At 39.1% G+C, this 15,713-nt stretch overlaps 1 protein-coding gene across 1 annotated transcript in view; it reads right to left on the bottom strand.

Annotated features, from left to right (window-relative positions):
- The window catches only part of LOC134528478 (dnaJ homolog subfamily B member 12), a 35,095-nt gene extending 20,045 nt beyond the window's left edge, over positions 1 to 15,050 (bottom strand). Inside the window, exons 1-7 of the mRNA XM_063362126.1 lie at positions 14,749 to 15,050; positions 9,934 to 10,020; positions 9,293 to 9,398; positions 7,686 to 7,831; positions 5,756 to 5,896; positions 4,577 to 4,701; positions 3,625 to 3,746 (exon numbers count right to left, since the gene is read on the bottom strand). Of these exons, the coding sequence (XP_063218196.1) occupies positions 3,625 to 3,746; positions 4,577 to 4,701; positions 5,756 to 5,896; positions 7,686 to 7,831; positions 9,293 to 9,398; positions 9,934 to 10,020; positions 14,749 to 14,881 (860 nt within the window). The 5' untranslated portion in view covers positions 14,882 to 15,050. The remainder of the gene's footprint in view (positions 1 to 3,624; positions 3,747 to 4,576; positions 4,702 to 5,755; positions 5,897 to 7,685; positions 7,832 to 9,292; positions 9,399 to 9,933; positions 10,021 to 14,748) is intronic.
- Between the last annotated feature and the right edge of the window lie 663 nt (positions 15,051 to 15,713).

The following is a 15,713-nucleotide window of genomic DNA, read 5'->3' as shown; positions in this document are numbered from 1 at the left end:
GCTTTCAGCTTGGAACTAATGTTTGCGGTTCTGACGTCTTGGGTGCGAAAATTTTGCATCTCTCGTTTATGTAAAAATGGTCGCCTTATATTCGGACAAATACGGTAGTTACTCAGTATCTTGTCATTTTCTTTAATGAAGGAACTTCCTGGAAAGTCTTTAAAGTCGCTCTCTTGCATTTTTGATGTTCTGTCATAAATTTTCTCAACAAATATTTATTTACTAAACTTAATTTTAGAGTTGTAAAATGTCATGCAGATATCACAATTACAAACACTTGCATCACATTTGACTGCTAAAACCCTGTAAGATAAGATTTAGTGAACACCTGATCAGAAGTTTTGAGACTAAGCCTAAAATGCAACAGAGCTATCGTGACAGACTGAAAGGAATGTTCTCATGTAACAGTAGTTTCAAGAAAACAAAATTACCAACATACTGCATGTTAGACAGAGCAAAGGCAAAGGAGGGACAATAGAATTTTTCGGGACACACTATATATATCTTGCTTGATCTTCTTAGGGTGTCACACATGTGTGAGTATAAGTTCGGTCTTTGCACCTTCTTCCTAGGATCACCTCAATATCCCAAAATGGGGTACAGTCAAACCTCTATCTATCGTTTTTCAGGGGACCAACAAAAAAATTCAGTAGATGCGGACATTCAATAGATGTGGACTTCACTCTAAGAATTTTTAAAAAAATATTTCGACCTCAAAATTAGTGTCAGAAATATATCAGTTACTTATCATTAAAGTTAATCAGTTGAAAAATAAATAAAAATGGAAGTATTTTACTTAATTCAATTTACACTTGCAAAAAAAAAAAAAACATAGGCTACGCACAATAAATCTACATGGAAATGAAAGTCTGTTTCAATATCCTGAAGTCTGAAATATGTTTACTCATGTCATCAAATGTAGAGCTGTACTGAAGAAGCCGATTTTGCCAATATTTAGTTGAATCGGCATTTCTGCCGACTTCCGATACGCTTGTTAATTTTCGGCCGATATTACTGAAAAACGAGAGACTGCCATAACCTAAAAATCCACGATTACCCTTTTCACTTTTCGTAGTAGTACTGCATTCTTTCAGATCGCATTATTTCTTCGCAACATGTGCCAAACGTACATATAAAAATTTAACATCCTTTTTTTCAATAATGTTCTTTAATTTTAATGTCAAAAATAAATACATTACCGTCACGGTAAATATACATCTCAGTTGTTACGGTAACTGTAGTGCAAATGTGGCAGCTATCGTGCTTCTGCAGTAATTATGGTATCGACAAAGAATCTTTAGTTCTTTTTATGGTAATTATCTTAAGATAACAATTGAGTTTGTACTGTAGTTATGGTACATCATTAGGGCTGGGCGATTAATCGAAAATTACGATTTCGATTCGATTCCGTAAATAATCGAAATCGTTTCTTCTTTAAAATTAAGATTCGAAAAATTCGAACTTTGTCTAGGTCATTTGCATGGTGACAATTTCCACACATTCCGTTAAATTGCACATAAACTTTGTATGTACGTAAATCCTCATCGAATATTCCATTTAGCGACGTTCTTCATATCTACGAACTTTGGTTCTGCCAAACACTCATGATTCATAAGCAATATTTACCTCCAATCCTCTAAATAACAACACTCATTTTGTTCAAAATGGGGGAAAAAAAATCTTTATTACAAACGGCCGGGAAACACATTAATTATGCAATTGAAAAGTCCACGACCCAATCGTCCAATAAGTTTCATTTCTGGGCTGTGAATATAACCTCAATCACCGAAAGCGGTAAATAAACACTACCTTAGCTTCATAGATATGATACCGACGTGCACGCAACACTTCCACAAAATGGCTGCCGAATTGTCTGCAACTTGAGCGCTAATGGTGGCAGACTTCAGTACCACGGCTTGGACATAAAAAAGTCTGATTCTTCCATCGAAGCTGTGCAGTTGTTGCACTATATCTGTGATAACCACTTTGTTTTGATTCTGGATTCCGCTTTTATACGTTTTTTTTAAGTGAGGAAGTTTGATAGCTACACATGTGGTAGTTGTGTTCTTTTTCTTTGTCTTAACATATATGCCTTCACTGCAGTATCACAGATGCCGACGACATTAATGGAAAATGCAAGAGCGTTAGTACTGTGGAAATGAGAAATGATCCATCATGTTTATTTTATTTTGTCACGTCCAATACCGTGTTGAGTTTCTCGTGTGAAAACAATCTGTGCTGATTGTAGAAATGAGTGAAAACGTGAAAGGTGCATTTAAAGGTTGTTTACCTTATGCATTTGCTCTAGAATTAAAGAATCGAATCGAAATCGAAATTTCAATTTTTTACAGTAATTTGAATCGGAATCGAACCGAAATTAAATCTGTGGAATCGCCCAGCCCTATACATCATCCATATTTCTTCGTAAGTTGTTCATTTGTCTTTTCTTCATATTTACGTGCTCCATTACTTGGCTGCAGATTTAAGGTGATTTTTACTACAGTATACTATCGTTACTGTTTTAATGACGGTTCCTTTCTAAGATATGGTTATTTCTGCAAAATCTTTATGGTTAAACGATCATCTATTATAATTTATAGTGATGGGACCACATATTTTGTGCGATCAATGTGGACAAAACGATAATTCCAACATCGGTACAAGCGGACTTTTTTTAACCTTAGTTGTATGGCAATTTTGCCGGGACCGTAGAAAGTATACGATAAACACGGACAATCGATACATGCGAGTTCGATAGATAGAGGTTTGACTGAATATTATTGGCTGAGGTTTCTATGAACCATGATTACACCTGCCACAGTAACTTAACATTCGTGTGCCCATCCCCTGGCTGGTTGCAAGTCCAGTAACATTAGCAAACATAGAGAGGTACCTCTTAAATATGAGTATGGGATACTACGAGACCTTCGAAGTTACAACAGTGTTTAAATGCACCATCCATTTGAATACGTAATTCATGCTAAATTAAACTGGTGATTACAAGTACTTCCTTATTGGCTTTTGCGTAGGTATGAGTGCTTTAAAAGGCATGCAGTAATCACAGACCACAAAGAGAGGCACGCATGGCTAGTCACCGGCAGTTAGATACCGGGGAGAGGGGAGGAGAAGAAGGAAGTGGGCAGGATTCTCGTGACAAAACAACATGGACTCTCTCTTTCTTGTTAGCGCTCTTTACCAACGGTGACGGCAGTTATTTTCCCTTCCTCTCCCACACCTAGCTGCTGCGCTGGAGGGGTTATCTTAAAAAAAATAAACCAGTCAGTGTTTGTACGTGTGCGTGTGCAAGATGTGAGTGGTCACGTCAAACAAGTGTTTACGCTCACTCCATTTGAATGTCCGAGAACTGGCAAACACAAGCGATCTTCGTATCCATCTCAGACTTGTTTTTTGTGACACAGGATGTGCATATCCCGCACATGACTCACTCTGAACAGCAGGCCAACAGAATATTATTTTTGCATGCATATTCCCACGCTATTAACGGCAACATTTCACGCACGACGCTGCAACCAATTTTCCGCAATTCGTGCGCGTATCGTAGCGATCCCATCTTTGATTTGTGGAAAATTTTCGGTGTTGCAGATGCCGAGAAGAGCTACTCACGGGCTGGCGTGCAGGCTGTAGATGGGGTCCGAGATGAAGAGACTGCTCATCATGGACAGCACTATGAGGATCAGGATGGGCATCATCTGCAGGAAGATTGTGTAGCCCCCGGTCTGCTGCTGCTGCAACACGCACACCGCCCGCTGCAGCCACCTTGCACGCACTTCCGTGCGCTCCTGCTCACTTCCGACGCTAAAAAATATATATATACTTCCGCCCAAAGTATTGCTTTGAGGAAGTAAACTCAAAACACGTGCTTCGATGGTAGTTGGTTGGCTGCCAATGCTGTGTGATTTTTTATTTTGTGGTTAGTAAAAAAAAATTTATCTGCAAAGTGATTTCAATTTGTTTTTAAGTTTAAATTAACTATCAACTGTCATAGTGTAGACCTAGCTATTAATGACTTACATCCTCTCCGATCAAAACCAAAGCAGCGACTGTGACCTAGTATCAACTCATCATAAAACCCACAGCAGCACAGTTTCCCTTGACTCTGACATGGCAAAATCTGGTACGAAAGCCATTAGTCAATAGGGCTTGTTACTTTTTTTTTTAAATTAAGTCTTACAGGAATGTAATTCCACACATTACACCCTACTATTACTATTTGTTTTAGAAACTATTCGCATTCAACTTGAAAAAAATTTGCTTTTTTATTATAAAATTGTTTTATTAGAGAGTATCCTGAGAAAACCCACCCACGCGCAACATTTGCCGCATTTCCCACTTTCGACCTCGCCTGGAATTGTATCACTTCACCTGGTGGGAGGCGAGTCATCTAAACCACTCATCTTTTGAGTGCCTTAAATACAATAACAAACCTTTATACGAAGCCAAAATTGATAATCACTCTCTCGGCAAACCTTTACGACGAGGTGCTGCTGTTCTGGTTCACAGTACACAATCGCTGGAATGAGCAGAGCAGTGCGTGTGCGTGTGCGTGTGAGCATACCTGGCGCGTCTGCTGGTACTCATCCGTGTTGCGCTGCCAGCGTCCGTTCCGGCGCGTGTACACCGTCTGGTTGGGGAAGCCACCGCCGAAGAACATGTTGAACAATTCCTCCGCAGTGAAGTCCGCTGCAAGCCCAGCACACCACCGACACTCGCGTTAGCCGCCCGCACGCCGGCGCTACTGCGCCCACACTCACGCCACCTGCGTTCACACCGGCATTGCCGTCCACTCTTCCTTTGCTGAAGTGTTAACTTTTTTGATCTGTGATGAAGGGAAAATCTAAATAATTAATTCGCTGCCGATTACTGTGATCTACGTCTGGTTTTGTCATCAAACAAGACAATAATTTGTGTGCTGTTCTTATGAGCAAATTTGTTTCCAGAAAAAAACAATCATACCACTTGTGCATTCCATCAAGGCTCCATTAGCATTTCACTACCCACCATTGTAACTAATGATACCGATGTTGGCAAGACAATAAAGCCGCATTCATAAAGACCTGAAAAAGAAAAGGTTTTTTTTTATCTTAAAAGAGGTGTTAAGGTTTGGAAATTCGCAGCAAAGAGCGAGGATATTTTATATGCTCTTTTGTGGATGGGGCCCCCGCCCACACACCAGCACACCGCCGCTGACTACCCCGTGCAGCCGTTCCCCCCAGCCACAGGTGTTGCCATCCTCCCAGCAGGTACGTCCCGAGCCTACATCATCGACCTTCAGGAAAAAGCTAAAGCAAAATAAAAATATTAATTTCTAATCAAGATGAATTTGAAAACAAAGCTAGATTAAATAGAAAATAACTAACAACCACAAATCAAAAGTAAAAGTAACCTAAGAAAAAAAACCAAACCCTTAAATTTTGCTTCGTAACAATATTTGCATCCTACCTTCTTCAATGACATTTAGTTCTATCACCGGAAAATGACCGCATCGATTTTGCCAACATCACAAATCAAATAAATGAATGTTTTTTAACTTGTCAACAGCTAGCGAATGAACATCTTCAGCAGACACACTGACTCGGGCTCTGGCAAATGGTGGACGTGTGCTGATCACAGCGAGGCGAACCAGAGGGTCCCGATCCAGCCGGGAAACAACTTCAGCGCGGGACAGGTCAGGAGTAGTTCGAGTACCAACACGTGCTGTTCGCTGGATACCCGGAGGAGCGGCAATCGAACTGACCTTCGAAGCCTCGGGTGTAGTTGTACTCCTGGTGGCCATGGTTACGCCTGCGCGCGGATATCCGCTCCTCCTCGGAGCCGTGCAGGTCGTACAGCTTCCTCTTCTCCGCGTCCGTGAGCACGGCGACCGCGTTGCCGATAGCTGCGCAGGAGTCCTCCGTCACGACACAACCACTTGGGGCCTAGTGCACGCACACTGCACGTACAACTGCAGTAACCGGTTGAAGTTGTGCTAGCGTCGACAGTACGTCAAAATCCAACCAAGGACGAGATGTATACAAAATTTCGCTACACAAAAACTCAGTATTTCCCCTGTTTCATTCACCAAAAATTTTAATTTTCTTCAGCTTTATTTTAAGTATACAAAAAATCTTAAGAAATATTTTTTTGGTACATCAAAATTTTTATTTAAAAAATTAAAATTCTAGTGATTCCTCTATTATAAGAGTAAATATACTGACAGTAATAATAATTGTTATAGTTAATATTGATCTATTTATTGTACGCAATCTTACATCACACATCCTAATCATAAATGATGCTTGTTAAGTAAATCTTGGTTCAATATGTATGTAGATGACAAATACTTTACACTTAAAAACAAAGAATAATTTATTCTGTCACAGTCAAATTACAAAGTCAACTAACTCTTGAATCTACAAATCCTTGGAATAGCGACACAATCAAAGTTTCAACCCAGTACTCGCCAGATGTGTAACATCTAACCTTGGTAACAAGCAAATTCATGCGTTCTCATGTTGCAAACGCACATATACCAAACTTGGAACAAAATTTAATGTAGAATTCTTTAAAATAATTTCAGGCGTGATAAATATACGCGAATTGTGTTTTCGACTACATTTATGGATGCAAATAGTTTCCACACCCACCACTATAATTCATTGCCACAGCAGCTACGCTTACTATCAAATCATTCGTTTAGCAGACCCAAATGTTAAACCATGTGATGAAATGGCTCCGATAATAGCGAAAATTACTTGAAAACATACTAATACCTAGCATTGGACCTGGTTTTTGACAATTATATTAAAATTCTGCCCATCTCATTAAAAATCATTAAATAGTAAATAGTATAAAGTTTCCTTTTGTCTCTGTGAACTTTGATTTTCGCCATATGGCACAGATGGCACTATTACTTGTGTGTCCAAAGGCAGAGAATAGTTCATGTTTTAGATAGTTCTTGGTTATTTGATTTGAGTTATTAACTGCTGTGCATTTTTTATTGTGTGCATAAATTTACAGAAAGTACCCACTTAAATTCGTTACATTAAAGACTGTTGTTCAAAAAATGAAAGATGGCCCTGTTCTGTGGTACTGTGATTCTTTGACTACAATATAACTACTCTTGTCACGATAGTTGGGATGCATCTGAGCAAGTATTAAGCAAGACCTTTTGATAGGAAATGAAAATTTTTTGAATAATTTTAAGATTATTTGGTGCTTATTAAACTGGAGAATCACCAAAACATATTAAAAGAGGGATGTTAAGGTTAAGGCTATGGAAAAATTTTGGTGCTTTATTATTTTTACATTTTAGTTGGAAAAAAGGCATTAAGAAGTCTCATCTTAAACAGGTTTTATTGTAAAAACATTATATTTTTAAATAATCTAGAGCCACAACTTATTAGTAACAAATTGTATTTATAAACTTTGAAAAATTACTGGTTGGAAGATCTAAAACAAATATTTATACAGAAAATGTTTTCTTTAAATGCAAGCAATTTGATTCTTGTTATTTTTGTAATACTGCAAAATAATTATGTGTATATTCACGGAAATAAAAACAGTCATCGTAATTATCATGGTGATCTTATGTCTACGGTACAAAGCGAACTGCAAAAATTACTCCAAGGAAGGAAGAATCTGCCCTCGAATCGAAAGAGACTGAGCTGTGAGCGAGGGCCAATCACCTTTGAAGGCCTCCACAGCGCCCGGGCACTTGTTCTTGTCCGGGTGCAGCTGCAGGGCCAGCTTCTTGTACGCCTTCTTTATCTCGCCGTCGGGCGCCTCCTTCGACACGCCCAGGATCTCGTAGTAGTCCTTGCACTTCTTGATCCTGCAGCACGGGGCAACCGCTACAAGAACCTCCTCGCTCTCCACGCTGTAGCCGGACTCCCCCCGGGGCGTCGGGACCGCTCGCACCTCGCCGTGGTACCAGCCCCCACCCAACCAGGAGTCACAGCAACGGTTACGTTCTCCACGTGCACTCTGAACCTGCACGTGCAAGGCAAACTGCATCAGCTATTCGCGGGCTGATCACGACTGTTTAGAAGCAGCAGAACATGAACTACACTCTTTGAAGGGTTCTCGGGAAGCCCAAGTACTACTCTGTTCGTCCGTGCTGTCTCCATCCTCGTGTTTGTCAGAATACCTGTCACATTTACTTGCAGGGTGCATCGCTGTACTGTCGCGTTATACAGATTACCTGTTTGTATCATCGCTAGGGTCCTCTGTCCATCTCTGTGTTGTCCAAAGTACCGTGTTTTCTCGCATGATCGTCGCACATTTTATTCTAAAATAAAGTTTGAAAAGTAGGGGTGCAACGATTATGCGAGAAAATTTTTTTTTGATGGATAAAGTTATTCATGAAAACAAAACCCATTAATGGAAAGTATGTTTATTAAAAAAGTGAAGTTTGAAAGAGCACGCCAAACAATTTAAATGAATAATTCATGCAACAAAAACCTTTATTCAGCTTTAAATACAAAAACAAAAACTGTGACGCGAATGCAAGCCACTAAAATCTATCACATGAACTAATGCGTAACTTGCCACGAAAGAGTGTGGGGCGTCAAATGTAGTTAACTCGACACCTGACAGAGAGAGCACGATGCATGCTATCGGCGAGATATCGACATTTGACTACGTGTGCGCGCTCTATACGGGAAGCAACATAACCAAACACGAATGATGCCAAATAGCTCTTTCTTTATTATTGTAAGTGGTACATCGCAACTATGCAAACAAACAGATAAAGGGAATAACATTTAAAAACATCTTTAAAAGAAAATTTACATTCAGACAACTTCGTATTACTGTTAATTAAATAAGTGGTAATGTCCGAATAAATATTAGATTTCTACTTTAAAATACATAGTTTTATACTGAAAAGATACCTACACAAAGCACTCGGCATCTAATAGCGGGACCAAAAACAACATGCAACGTTTACATGAGAAGTTTTTTTATCCCAATTTTGACTGCCTAAAATATAGGTGCGACGATTATGCAAGTGCAACGATTATGCGATAAAAAAGGGTAGTTGTTTGTCTGCATATACTGTTTTTTGCAACTGTCCAGTCATTTTCTACATATTTAACAACTCACATAGGCTGATTCTGTCTTTTTTTCTTTGTCTATTCTTTGGGTTTCCTTTATGGCATGCAGTGGGAACTAGCGACGGCACACGTCCAAAACTATTTAAATCAGAATTAAACTGTAATGATGAAATACTTTGAGCTGAGCGGTTGGTGCGATCAGGGACGGGGATGCTGGCCGGGGGAAACGTAGTGGCTACCTGGAGACCGCCTCCTTCTGGTCCTGGGTGTAGTCTGCTCCCGCTGGGGCAGCGCCGGCGCCATCTTCCTTCTGCTCCTTGGCCACCCTCCGGGGCGGCGTGGTGGCTGCGAACACACCCGTGCTGCAGCGCACCGAGTGCCAGCTTCGCGACCACAGCAACACGCTCCTCGCTCGAGCAGTCGCTTCAACTCCAACCTCAGAGGGAACTTTGCTCGACGGCAACACGAGCAACGACAATACAACTTGCACCAGGATCAGATTTTTTTTCTTCCAAGGCTAACCGTATTTTCGTAAGTTAACTTCAGTAACGCTTGTAAAGAGAACAGAGATAATACCCTAGAGTCCGACTGATACAGACTCCGCTCATCCAGACGTCTGGTTGATCTGGACTGGATTTAAAAAAAACAGATTTACTAATTTATGTAGTTTAAAAACTTAGGCCTAGGCATACAGTAGTATTGAAACTAAAATTAAGATGTAGGAAAGTTGTATTTTTGAAAATATAAAATAAGTTATCTAAACCTTGTATTAGGTAAATTTTTAAGGAAAATTCAGTTTGATCTGGACAAGTTCCGACCCCATGTAGTGGAGCAATCGCCAAGCTGGGGTCTGACGCTACGACGGCTGCGGAATACTTACTGTTGGAGCGAGACCTCTTCCTGGGGACGTCCTCGGCTTCGTTCGCCGTGTCCCCTTCCCCGGCCGCAGACACTCTCGCCAGCAAGTCTGCAACACCGACGAAGCGTCAGGGTTCCAGTGAACATACAGCCAGCAAGGACAGTATACTTTGTTTCCTCAACAGCACGAGTGTTTAGTTTTCTCCATGACTGCAATGAACGCCCTAGCACACATTAACAGTACCTACATCAGTTCACAAAGTGTTCATTTATAATTAGAAACTAGTTATATGCTTATTCTATTAATTAAGTGCTAGGATAGTAAGATCTATGTTCAGGAGCGAGCAAACCACTTGCTGGAAGCTTTCACAGCCATTCTCGTTGAAACTAAAAAGACTTCATGCATGACTGACATTTATAGCAATTTTTCGCCAATATTGATAAAGCAACATATACACAGCCAACAGTGATGCACAATATGCTTATAAATTTAGAAAATATTTAGTGTAACATTGCTTAAAAAAAATGTTTCAGCGACCCAGAATAATTTTCTATTCTAATTTTGTTTTTTCTGCTTTGAAAATTTAATATTCTATTTAAAGAAAGAAAACACACAATAAAAGTATGTACCTATTTTGCACTAAATTACATTTTAACATGTGTTTTTTACCACTGACACTGTTCCACACATAAATGTATTCAAATGCTGTATTTCGGAATCAAAATTATAACAAACCCTCTAATTAGTTTTGTCGGAAAGCAAAAATGTATTTTGCTGCTTAGTCTAAATTTCAACCTATTTTTAAAAATCAATTTGGGCTAAAGGTCTGTGTAAGTAACCATATTCTTAATCATTTGGTAAAATTCAGTCGAACTCCTCCACCCAATTATTTCCAGTAGATTCAATTCCGCACAACAGCTTTTAAAAATCAATGTCGTTTTATCCCATTAATGGGTGTCGTGAGCAGTGACGTGACATGGCAATGTGACGGTTATGACAGCCGTGAAGCCCCTACGCTTGCTGCAGCAGGATGATTCCGCAGTGGCTAGCCATTGCCTTCAGCGGGTTGAAGGTGAATAGTCATCACAAACAAAAGAGGAGGAAAATTACTGTCTACATCTATTTTCATAAAAAAAATGTTTATTGAATACATGATACTTCTAAAAACTGCCCATCCCCCCTATCTCATCACTTTAAAGAGGATTTTTCACTCCTTGATGATATTTATGGGATTTGATGTTAAAAATAAAAATAAAATTACTGTTAGAGCTACCCTTGTCCTGACTACGTGAAGTTTAGAAGTTAGAACCACTACCTCAATTTTGAACAGTTCAGGAACAAAAAGGGGGAATTTATCATAAACATTCAATTGAAGAAAAATAACTTCACTAAAAACATGAGATTACATGAAACCTTTCCCTTTTCCTACCCCTTAAGCATTATTTTAGCCATTCTAGATGAAATTTTACACACTTGAAATTAAAAATAATAACACTACCTACTAATCTACATCTGATTACAACAAAAATAAATAAACGAGATTTTTGTATACTACTTTCCTCCTCCCCCCTCCTGCAAAACATTTCCACCCATTGAATCAGAATTTTGACAACTCTTGATGAAATTTTACACATTTGACGTTAAAATTAGGAAGACAATATACATACAATTTAAAAAAAAATCCCCTTCTCCCTGTGTTCAGCCCGGGCAACACCAGATACTTCAGGTAGTAATTAATAAAAAAACTACATTACAATACCTGTGCTTTTACGCTGCAACTGACCATTCATGTTTTACCCATACAAAAAAAAAAAAGAATCCATGTCTTCCACATACTTGAGACGTTCCTGAATTAACCCTGAAAGGAAGGTTTCTTAATTCCTATTGATTTGTTAAAAAAAATAACAGTTTACAGCTTACATTACAATACCCAAGTATTCACGATATCGCCAACATTCATTTTTCTAACTGTACGGATTTATTAAAAATATTTTTGGAGAACTTTAGTCAATGTAGATGTTGTAATAATGAAATTTGTTTAAATAACGACTGTATTGCAATTGTAAGGAATTTTGAATTCTTATGTTACATGTTTGTTGTTTTATTAGAATAAGCAATTGTATTACGAAAGGTTTGTTTTGTTACACTGCATTTAAAGTACATACTATTTTCAGTCATGTAACGGACGAGTCTAATGGAAGACAAAAATTTCAATAGAATTGTTTAACATCATTCATTTTCAGTGAGGAATATGTGCTATGCACTGATGTAACTGATACACTGAATTTTGCAGTCTTTCCAAGGAATTCTTTGATTACAGCCATCACATATTCTGTGTTTGATATGGTTGGAGTTTCATGTATCCCAGTTTATCCTTGGATTTTGAAGGCTAGATCCTGATGGAATGATTTTGTGGTACATGATGCTTGCTGTTTTAGTTCAGTAAGAACCAAAGATCCTGCACATTAAAGAAATTGCAAAATAAGACAGAATTATGATTGAAAGTTTAAAAAAACATTTTTTATTCAAATTATGATAATAATTCATTATTATAAAAATAAATGTATTTTAATGAACAGGATTTTCCAACATACTGAATTAAAACAGCAAGTACCATGTACCACAGGAACAAGCTATCAGGATCATGCCATCAGGATATTTTGACATACTTAACTAAAACAGCAACCAACATGTACCAAAGGATCAAGCCAACAGGATCATGCCATCAGAATCGAGACTTCAGGATCCAGGGATAAACTTCAATTTACGAAACGGAAGAATTAGCGTATTTTTAATTCTACATATTTGGCTACAGTTCTGCTAAACAAAGAGATACATGATCGTGTAAAAACAATTAATGGTGGCGGCAGTGTAAAAACACATGTAGTGTAATGTAGCTTTAAACTGTTACATTTTCATGAACCAGTAGGAATTAAGAGACCATTCTTTCAGGGTAAATATAGGGACGTGTGTAGTGTGTGAAAAAAAAGTTTCCTAAGTATTTTTCTTTCCGTTATAAAATCAGCAATATCAGAGTATTACTCTGATTCTATATTGATTGTTGAATAACCTATCTATGAGACATAACCACCTTACTCAGGCATGTCAGTTGTATTGAAACTTAGTTACTACTATAGTTATGTGTGAAAGTATAGTTTCAAAACATGCGTGTTTCATTGTCCTTGGCGACTGATCAGTGACTCGTTCTTTAAACAATTCATGCAATGGGAAATTTTGATTTAATGCAGGTGTTTGTACATATGCCAAAGAAGTTATGCACTGTTTGTCATGATGTTTAGTTTCATTGTTGGTTTAGTTTGTCCGACATCAGCTGTTTCAGTCTTGTTTTCAGTGAATTTTTTTACTTCATATTTTTATTGTATTAAATTTTTTTTTCTTCTGAATTTTTCTATGGCAAACAGTGCAAAACTGCAATGGCGTAAATCCAAAAAACTGCATTAAATGGTTAATAATAATAATAATAATAATGATAATAATAATAATAATAATAATAATAACAACAACACCTGCAATTGGGCTTCCGCCCGGTGGCAAGGAGTTCCCACCCCCCAACTACCCTCACTCCTCCCCCCTCTGGAGACTCCTTCGTAAGTCCTTCCCTCCTCCCAGATCCAGTGTCCTCCCCTCAAGTTCGTTCCACTCTCGCCCCATCCTCACAAGGAATACCTGTCTTCCTCTCTCTGTCCGTCTCCATGCCCTCTGAATCTTCCACTCATGATCCCTCCTTCCTCGATACAGCCCTCTGTGCAACCTAGTTCCCAGCTTTCCCCAGCCCCCCTCCCCCCCACGAATTACCTTATTCATTCTCACCATCCTATCTACCTTCCTCCTTTCTTGCAGTGTGTCCCACCCCAGCTCCTTCATCATCACCGATGGTCTGTGTGTTTCCCCCAGCCTGCCTTCGCCTTCCCTTCTCCTCCACATATTCGTCACCCATCTCCCTGCCTTGCGCTGCACCCTCTCCAACTCCTCAATTTCCTTCTCCACATAGGGGTTCACACCGCCGCGGCATACTCCAACACTGGCCGTACCAATGTCGCGTACGCCTTTTCCTTTACATTCCTACCTGTCCCTTTCAGTGTCCTGCTAAGCAGCCCTAACCCCATTCTGCCCTTAGTCACCACCTTCTTGACCTGCTTTCCCCACCCCAAGTCGCTCTACAGGATCACTCCCAGGTACTTATACTCCTCAGCTTCCTGGATCACCTGTCCCTTCCAGCAGTACACTTTTCCCTCCACCCTTCTCTTCCTCGTGAACCTCACCACCTTTGTCTTCCCTACGTTTATCCCCATTTCATTTCCTCTCGACCAGCACTCCAGTTTCTGCAAGTCCTCTGCCAGGTGCGCCCCTTCCCCCACAGTTTCAGAGAGCACACAATCGTCCGCAAACAACCGCAGCCTACTTTTCAACCCCTCCCCTACATCATTCATCATGATCAGGAAGAGCAGGGGCTGTTTGAACACGGAGACTCACGACATAAATAAAAACGGTTGCGTCATTTTAGTCGCAACGATAAAAAAAAAAAGGCTGATTGTCTTCGATTATTTGCAATTTGTATAATGCGTTCCTTGCGTAGTTAGTCTGCTGATTAACAGCGACAGAATGACGTCACAATTCTGTTGCATTTTTCAAGGCAACATAGACACGTAGTGGGTGTGACAGATAAATTGGAACATAGCTCAAGCTAAACTTATAACCCCTGCTATATATTATAATGTAGCTGAATAAAGAATGCACCATTAATTAGTAATATACGAACATAAAACTTAAACACTACAAAATTAATCTACAAAATGTAACGATATTATACACAACCTTTTGCTTTCTGAGAAGGAAAGAGTCGCTCCGCTTTCAATAAAAACTTCTCCGCTTTATCTTTCTGGCCTTCTGTTAGATATTTCTCAGCTAATTCAATACATCTATCAGCTTCATCTTTATTTACTTCCATTGCAAGATGATTTTACCAATTTCACCACTCAATATGCATTCTTCTTCTTCATCTTCTTCAACACAACACATAGTGGCCTAAGTTTTCATTGAGGCCATAAGCAAGTCTATTACTCCGTATTCCATATTAAAAGCAAAAGTGGAAACACGCAATAGACTACACCGACAACGGATGTTGCAAAAACGTTGCAAATGCTGTATTGTAAACGATGACGCTTAAAGCTTGCGTACTTAATAACCAATGAGCCTATAAGGCAGTTTCGTGAAGAACATATTCACTGTATTAAATTATTAATTTGAATATAAAGCTTATACTTTTTTTTCTTATCCATGTTTGACAAAACATTACGCTTTTCCTGTTAGGCAATAAAATATGGGAATATTAACATTAAAAATAAAACTACACATCAATACAACACACACCAATGAAAAGAAAATATACTAGTAGTTTCCTGGGACAGTGTGTTTATGAATAGAAAATTTAGAGCTCATATTATCATTGTTAAATGAATTGATGAACTGATGGTCAAAGTGTACTATTTTCTTACGAAAACTTTGATCACATATTCTCAGAGTACGGAAATTTTGTATTTCATTAGAGGTGGGTTGTTACAGCAATTTTCGGTTTCTGTTCCAACCTGATACTGATACAGCATTGTACCATGTTACAAGTCTCTGATACTTCTGTATCAGACGGTCCCAGGAGGCAACAAAGCTCCGCGTACGCAGACCGTGCGACCGGAAGGAGAATCTGATACATTATTTATCACGCCTGGTAATTCTCTACCTCTGATACTCTCATGCCCGCCTGATACAACCAGTATCAATCAGTT

This window comes from Bacillus rossius, chromosome 1 (assembly GCF_032445375.1).
Source record: "Bacillus rossius redtenbacheri isolate Brsri chromosome 1, Brsri_v3, whole genome shotgun sequence".
In the NCBI taxonomy this organism is placed as follows: Eukaryota; Metazoa; Arthropoda; class Insecta; order Phasmatodea; family Bacillidae; genus Bacillus; species Bacillus rossius.
The sequence above is the reverse complement of the archived record's forward strand: the minus strand, read 5'-3'. Positions and strand labels throughout refer to the sequence as shown.